Genomic DNA, 7,964 nt, shown 5'->3' on the forward strand with positions numbered 1-7,964 from the left:
AGGTTATGAGTAGTAGTGCGGGTGGAGTTGATCACCTACAAACAAGATGTTGTTATAAGTGTTCATAAGGGCTACATAAGGGTTACATAACTGTTCCTAAGGGCTACATTAGAGCAGAGAAATGCTCCTGGCAAACATCCAGTACTGTGTTGATGTGGGTGTGTGTGTATTCTACCAGTAAGCGTGTGTGTGTATTGTATTGATGTGGGGTTTTGGTGGGAATTGCTTGGGTGCAAAAATCTGACAATATTAACCTTTCCACTACATTTGTCAAAAGTATTGTTAAGCTTCCAATGGCTCCTTAAGTTAAATGAAAATGTAAATGTGAGGAATATTGATTGTCACATTGTCAATATTCATCAATGTAATGACAGTATTATTCATTCATGATAGTAATAAGATTGTACTATTTTTATGCAATAAATAATGAAAGCAAATACTTTGTACACTTTTTACAGAGCACCCCGAAACACAATTGTTAAATATAAATAATTGATACTGCAACGTTTTAGGTCAGATGTGGCCACCCTGTAACAACTGCTACAAATTGGTTGAACCTGGATTAAAGAACCTGGATTTATTATTCTTAAAAAAACAAAAAACACAAGATAAAACAACTAAACGGTATAGTGTGTCACTCACTATTTACAAATAACCACAAGCAAATCAGATCAAGCTTACCTCAGCATCAGCGCTGTAGTCCTTCATTGAACAGGGCATGAGTGATAATGGGTTTCAAAAGAAACCTTTCCTGAAAAAGGAGCTATTTCCCCCTTTTATTCTCTTGCTCTGGAGGACAGTAAACTAGAACAACAGTAGGCACCATGCAGACAGCTGTGAACACCAAGGCTGGACTCTGTCTCCATCCATTCAATAATCAACTCAAAATCTGCTTTTAAGGACTGAGTTGAAATTCCAATATGCACTGAAAGTGGATGCATCACAATTGCATAAACAAAATTGGAGGCACTTTGGAAAGCGGTATGGATTTTACTAGCCATAGAAAACTAAAATTGCCTCCAATTTTGTTTACAATCTTAAAATAAATGTACTTCTGTTGAGTATTCAACAGTTAACCCTAACATACTTATTTTAAAATACATAATTGTTTCCAATTCTTTTACTGGAATTTGAACTCTCCTTGTCCTGAAATAGAATCAAGCCCAACCCTGGTGACTGAAGGGGCTGTACAGGGAAAGGGGGGGGGCACTATGTCCTCCTCAGAGGATGCCACATAGGGCAGGGGTGGGGGCGGGGTGCGGGATGGGGGGCGGGGTGGGGGGTGGGGGGGCAGGGGTGGGGGGAAGTCCTAGGTCCTCCTCAGAGGATGCCACATGGACACAGGTTTCCTCAGGGTCGCCAGCATTTGGTTCCAGTGGGTGATGCCCATGCCGCTAGCCTCTGGGCCGATGATCACGTGACCCACGTTCTCCCCCCGGCCGTCCTCGGTGACCTCAGCCACCGTGACCCTCAGGGAGAGGACCTGGGGACACAGCACACCGGAAGAACTCAGACACAGAACTTAATGGATTTTAATTATACTACATTCGAGACTTGTGGAATGGTAAGAATTGATGTGGTCTAATAGGTATAAAAGTGATTATACTCATACAAATTGCAGAAACCTCAGAGTGACACAGAGTTCCAACTAGTTACTCAGCTGTCGAATCTTACAGGGTTCTAAGATGATCCCTATGTGAGGACATTCACCAGGACGCTCCTAACATCATGATCCCCACGTGAGGACATTCACCAGGACGCTCCTAGCATCATGATCCCCACGTGAGGACATTCACCAGGACGCTCCTAGCATCATGATCCCCACGTGAGGACATTCACCAGGACGCTCCTAGCATCATGATCCCCATGTGAGGACATTCAGCAGGACAATCGCAGCATCACCTGTAACACCACAGCGGGCACAGAGAAGATCATCGCTTCATTGAAGATAGGGTTTGTATCGTCCCTTTTCATGGATGTCTTCTTTTTGCTGATCTTCCTGCCATCTTGCAGAAGATACACTTTCACAAATGGATCTGTTGACGAGAGACATTTGAATGACTTTGAGCATTTTGTAGTAATTGTAATTGCTTGTCAATAACGTAGTTTCCATTGCTGAAGCTGGACAATCTCCCAGTATTAAAAACATGTATAAAACATATAACATCATTATATAATAATATACTTTTGTTGTATATTTCCCTGAATTTAGGTCATTATTTAAATATGGCATCCTTCTTAAGGTCCTTAATTGATTTTTGCAGAGGAGACGAGTCAAATCTGAATTTGGACAGAAAAAAGAAGTAGGTGATGGAAGGATATGGTGGGGGGGGCAACTAAAGAACAGTTTTACCCCTCCCCCCCCTCCCCTCCCCTCCCCTCCCCTCCCCCCCCTCCCCCCCCCCCTCCCCTCCCCCCCCTCCCCTCCCCTCCCCTCCCCTCCCCTCACCTGCAGTGGTTTTCCCGTTGGTCCACACGAGGTTCTTGGCTTTAGCCACCACCACTGTGAGGCGCTCTGCGGTGGGCAGGTAGCTGAGAGACAGCAGGATCTCCCCCACTGCATCCACTGCCTGGGCACAGTGACACTCCTGTTAGTCCAACCATCCATCCAACCATCCATCCATCCATCCAACCATCCAACCATCCAACCATCCAACCATCCAACCATCCATCCAACCATCCATTCATCCAACCAGCCATCCATCCAACCAACCATCCATCCATCCATACATTCATCCATCCATCCATCCATACATCCATCCATCCAACCATCCAACCATCCATCCCTCCATCTAGAGAAGCAGACAAACCTGTCACTGTAACTGAGAGCAGAATGGGCTAAAGTAGTGATTAGTGTCTTCTTTAGCGGTACCTTATTGATATCCTGTAGGTAGAGCCAGGCGTTGAAGGGCCTGACAGACAGGTCCAGGTCAGACAACTTCAACTCTGCCACCCCAGCACTGATGTTCCTCTCCTCTGCATCGATCCCGAAGGCGGAGAACCTCAGGCTGTTGTCCTCCAGGGCGGACGGCTCCAGCGGGATGGAGAAGCGCTCGTCGAACACGACTGTGAATGCGTTTGTCTGGACCTGCCATTATATCAGAAAAGGTCTGGTTGGCTAGATCATAGATTGTATGATTATATACTGGAATCTCTGTGTGGCCATGTCTGTTCAGTTCCTGTAAAACCCTGATAATGTAAAAGAGTACACATAAATGACATCAAAACAGTCAACCATTGTCCAACAGAGAAATAACTTTCAATAAGAATCACAGAGAAAACACAAGCTGCATATTCTCACACTTGCAGATTGTGAGACACCACAGCACTATAAATATACACATCTAAACCACGTGCGTCACCCAACGCGTCATCTTCACCTGCATCACTGCTTCTGCTGCCTGCGACTGGAACTCCCCTGCTTATCTACATGTGGCTGACTGTCGTTTTAAATTACAGGTTTAAGATTACCGGGGGGGGGGGGGGGGGGGGGGGGAGCAAGGGAGGAGGAGAGGAACAGAAGAAGAAAGAAGACGATCCAAGAAAGATAGGGAGGAGACCGTGAAGAGTGACAGAGAAGGAGAGGACAATAAGAGAGAAAGGGGAGAGAGAAAGGAGAGAGGAAGAGAACGAGAGCTAGGGGTAGCAGGCTTGATGGCTTGCTCCCCTGTGGACTGTGCTGAAGAATAGAGCTGATGTCATTCCTACGTACACAGGGAATAGAGCTGATGTCATTCCTACGTAAACAGGGAATAGCTCCCCAGTTGCTGCAGCAGGAACTACCACACATTCCTTTAGAAGTTACGGTCTGCTCTGAACCTAAAAAAGGGATGGCATTTGGGAGTGGTTTGTTTTTTAATATATAATCAGTGATGGCAATACTGACAACACTTTTTCACATTTAACACAAGTTAAAGTGAAGGTGTATGGGCTCTGACATATACCTGGGTAAAAAGAAGCCAATAGTGTCACTATGGTAACTGGACCTCACATCCGAATATATTCATACAAAAAACACTATAGATACGCAGTATATTCACCAGGAAATGTATGACTCCTTCTTAATATTCTTTTTAATATTCCCCTTAAAAAGTTTTGAAAAATAACCCTTTTCAAAACAGTTTTTTAAAACAGTTTTTCAAAACAGTTTTTCAAAACAGTTTAAAAAAATGTTTTTCATAAATGTTTTTTCGAAAATCTTTTTCGACAATCGTTTTAAAAATAGAGAAAATAGAAAAAAAATCTGACACCATCAGAGGACACACACTCTTACACAGCTGTACAACTCCACCCAAACTCACCCTAGTGATGCCCACATTCATCTCCTCTGGCACCAAGGTGACGCGGATGAAGCAACCAGGGAAGTCCCCCTCCTCGCGCTCCAGCAGGTCCTTGCCCTGGTGCAGGGCGATGTGGAGCAGGCCTGGGCCTGGCCCCGGGCGGGCCTCAAACTCCAGGGTCACCTCCAGCTGACCCACAGTGAAGTCGTGCCCAAAGTTGTTGGCCACAGAGGAGATGGAGCTGAGGGAGTCTGTGGAGATGGAGCGGTTGAGCTGCACCGGTACGGTGGCATCCAGCATGTGCTCCCGGTTCATCATCTCCAGGTGGCCCAGGTCCCTCAGGTCATCGGGGGTGTCCCCGAGCGCCAAGCTGGGCTTGCGGCTGGAGGGAATGGTGGTGGAGGTCCGTCTGTGGTTGTTGGCCACCACTCTCTACAGAGCAAAGAAAGAAACGGAATGTAGCATCTGCTGCACAGAATGCTACTTCAGTGGTGCCAAAGGACACTTACACACACACATGCACGCCCGCACAATTACACACCCACACATTGCACACACAGTGCACACACAGTGCGCACACAAAACACACAGAAATACATCCTGTGATTAAAATAAATATAAACATAAATTTAATGTTGATACCTTTGGCCTGTAAGCATTGTTTAAAAATACTGTTGTTAAAGTTCTGAAAATACATTTGGAACACTTGATCTTACCTTTTGTCGTACTTCGGAGAAGGAGTTGCCATATTTGTCCTGCAGGTGGCGGTAGTTAAAGTTGGGAAAGGGTGAGGGTGCAGGGAACTTGCCGGACTTCCACAGCCTCCAGAGGTTGAAGCCGGCCACGCCCAGCAGGACCATGAACCCACCCAGGTACACACCCACCTCCCACCCTGGAGGGTTCCGGACCACTGGGGTCACAGGTCAGACATTGTGAATGAGGCCATATCAAATTCCACTGTTTACCACAACATGGAATAGAATTGGTAACAAAACATGCTGAGGAGTGTGCTGGTTACTGACCACTGAGATGGTAGTCAGATATATCCCTGTTGTGTGCAGAGGACATCATGCAGCTACCAGCCTGCAAACAGAAGAAGAACTCAGCAATCCTGGACTCCAGGAACAATCAATCAATCCCTTTATCAAGTTTATTGTTACATTCAGTTGTACAGGTAAAAATGAAGTAACAAACAAAAATGGCATTGTCTCGACAGCACAGATGAAGCTAAAGAAGCTAGGGATAGCAAAAAGGGGGATCAATTGTGGAAGAAGCTGTCATCATCATTCTGCAGGGCAATATTATGATGGATCCTGTAAAAGCTGTCATCATTCTGCAGGGCAATATTATGATGGATCACAACACTTTGAATAGGCATGTAGTATAATTTATTTGCAGGTAAACATATACTGCATATGAATACTCTTGATTTTCAAAAGAGTTAGTAGCTTTAAAAAATTTTTTTTTAGCTTTGTTGGCATTAGCATAAACGTTAGCATTTCATATGGCTGCATAGAGTCTAATGCTTAGTAATCAAGTAGTCATCGCAGTCATGACTCATCGCAGTACATAAACACCTCACAGGGAACAATACATGTTGGTGTTACTGCAGCGGGAGAGATTTTATTTTGTTCAGAACAGCCTTTGGTAAAAATGTGCAGGGTAAAACACCAACTCATAGCAACTCGCTGCTCGCTGGTCTCCCAGCATGCGCAACCCGCCCTCTCCAGAGGATTCAAAAAGCAGCAGCCCGTCTGGTCTTCAATCTTCCCAGACGCTCCCATGTTACCCCGCTCCTCATCTCCTTTCACTGGCTACCCATCACGGCCCGTATCAGATTCAAGACCCTAGTTCTGACCTTCCGAGCGGTGAACGGGACTGCACCCGACTACATCAAGTCTCTCCTCCAGCCTTATACCCCCACCCGCCACCTACGGTCTTCTTCTGACAAACGTCTGGTGGTCCAACCACTCAAGAGCGCCCAGTCCCAACACAAGCTCTTTTCCTGTCTGGCCCCCCAATGGTGGAATCAACTCCCCACCTCCATCAGAGACACTGACTGTCTCCCCACTTTCAAGAAAAGGCTCAAGACGCACTTGTTCCGGGAGTACAACAGCACTTAGGAATGATTTGCTGGACCTGATGCTAGTTTCCTCCAGGATCACAATGACTCTTATTGAGCTCTTGTTGGTTAGTTGTAACAGATTTAAATTCTTGTAGTCGCAGTGAAATATCTTACTGTTGATTGCTTTTCTACAGGTACACTCTTGCACTTTTTGAGGTTAATGTTTTTTGATTGCCACTTGTTTAACTGCTACTCTTATGTTTCTTCCCTTTGGCACTTATTTGGTTTTTCACAATGTATGCTTCATGTTTTGGCTGCTCGCAATGTTTGGGGCTATCTCGTTGTTATGATCAGTGACCTATGCACTTTTGTAAAGCTCTCTCTTGGAAGTCGCTTTGGATAAAAGCGTCTGCTAAATGCATAAATGTAAATGTAATGTAAACATAGAGACCTAGTGTAAGCTGTGTGCCAGCAGGTACAATGTGTCATTTCACAGTTTTGATCACTTCTGACCCCCTTACCTCAACACCTCATCCCTGCCCTGTTTTATTTTTTTACGTTTTAAACGTTTTTAAACTCCCATTGGTTCAGGCTTAAGTGAACTGGAACATTACACTAATGACATAGAAGAGGGAAAGGGGTGGGGTGAAGGGGTTGGGAGGGGGCAAAAGAAATCCCTCAATTATTGCTTAGCATTTGTAAACTCAGGGCAGCCCAATTTAATAGGCTGGTGCAGTGCAGTCACAGTGGCAGCTGCTGCAAGAAGTGAGGCCTCTAGTAGAGACCAGCCCCAGGAGAACCTCCACCCTGTTCTGACAGACCCTCACACTACTACAGGAGAACCTCCACCCTGTTCTGACAGACCCTCACACCACTACAGGAGAAGCTCCACCCTGTTCTGACAGACCCTCACACTACTACAGGAGAGCCTCCACCCTGTTCTGACAGACCCTCACACCACTACAGGAGAAGCTCCACCCTGTTCTGACAGACCCTCACACTACTACAGGAGAACCTCCACCCTGTTCTGACAGACCCTCACACTACTACAGGAGAACCTCCACCCTGTTCTGACAGACCCTCACACTACTACAGGAGAAGCTCCACCCTGTTCTGAAAGACCCTCACACTACTACAGGAGAAGCTCCACCCTGTTCTGACAGACCCTCACACTACTACAGGAGAAGCTCCACCCTGCTGGAAGCTGGCAAATATGAAGGATGGAAAGCGGTGAAGAAGAAAAGGAAAAACCAACAGAGAAAGAACTGATGCAACAGAGAATAGAGAAATAGATATCTGTTGCAGTATAGCAGGCCTCTTTTTCTCTGTACTGTCAATTTACGGAATATTTTGAAATATATATTGATTAGCATTTAGCCAATCCAAATCCTTAAAAGGTATGCATTCCACAACGGTAAAGTGCAATGCAACGTAACCTGACACAAAACGCTTATACTTTAAAAACCCAGTCAAGAAACCAATGCTGATCGAACAATACACAGGACAGGACAAATAATCTTAAAATCTGATGGAGAAAGACACAAAAGTGTTGCCCTTGTAGAAACAAGATGGCTAACATGATCTGCTGACTAGTTGTGCATCTTTTCCCTTGTGCAAGA

The 7,964-nt window shown here is 45.4% G+C and overlaps 1 protein-coding gene across 1 annotated transcript; it reads right to left on the minus strand.

Moving 5' to 3' along the window:
• Positions 1 to 1,215: 1,215 nt before the first annotated feature.
• On the minus strand, positions 1,216 to 5,277 carry syt12 (synaptotagmin XII). The gene is made up of 7 exons (XM_047033551.1): positions 5,271 to 5,277; positions 4,997 to 5,172; positions 4,302 to 4,712; positions 2,873 to 3,088; positions 2,450 to 2,570; positions 1,903 to 2,036; positions 1,216 to 1,483 (listed from the first exon to the last, which is right to left on the minus strand). The coding sequence occupies exons 1-7, from the start codon at positions 5,275 to 5,277 to the stop codon at positions 1,310 to 1,312; spliced, it is 1,239 nt and encodes a 412-aa protein (XP_046889507.1). The 3' UTR covers positions 1,216 to 1,309.
• Between the last annotated feature and the right edge of the window lie 2,687 nt (positions 5,278 to 7,964).

The sequence above is a fragment of the Hypomesus transpacificus genome, chromosome 14 (genome assembly GCF_021917145.1).
Source record: "Hypomesus transpacificus isolate Combined female chromosome 14, fHypTra1, whole genome shotgun sequence".
In the NCBI taxonomy this organism is placed as follows: domain Eukaryota; kingdom Metazoa; phylum Chordata; class Actinopteri; order Osmeriformes; family Osmeridae; genus Hypomesus; species Hypomesus transpacificus.

Bases quoted from the DNA above. Each gene is read 5' to 3' on its own strand.
- syt12 (XM_047033551.1), bottom strand. The intron at 3,089-4,301 runs GTGAGTTTGGGT...ATATAATGGCAG, and splicing joins TGAATGTGGGCATCACTAGG to GTCCAGACAAACGCATTCAC. The intron at 1,484-1,902 runs GTGATGCTGCGA...CTGTGTCCCCAG, and splicing joins TGCCCGCTGTGGTGTTACAG to GTCCTCTCCCTGAGGGTCAC.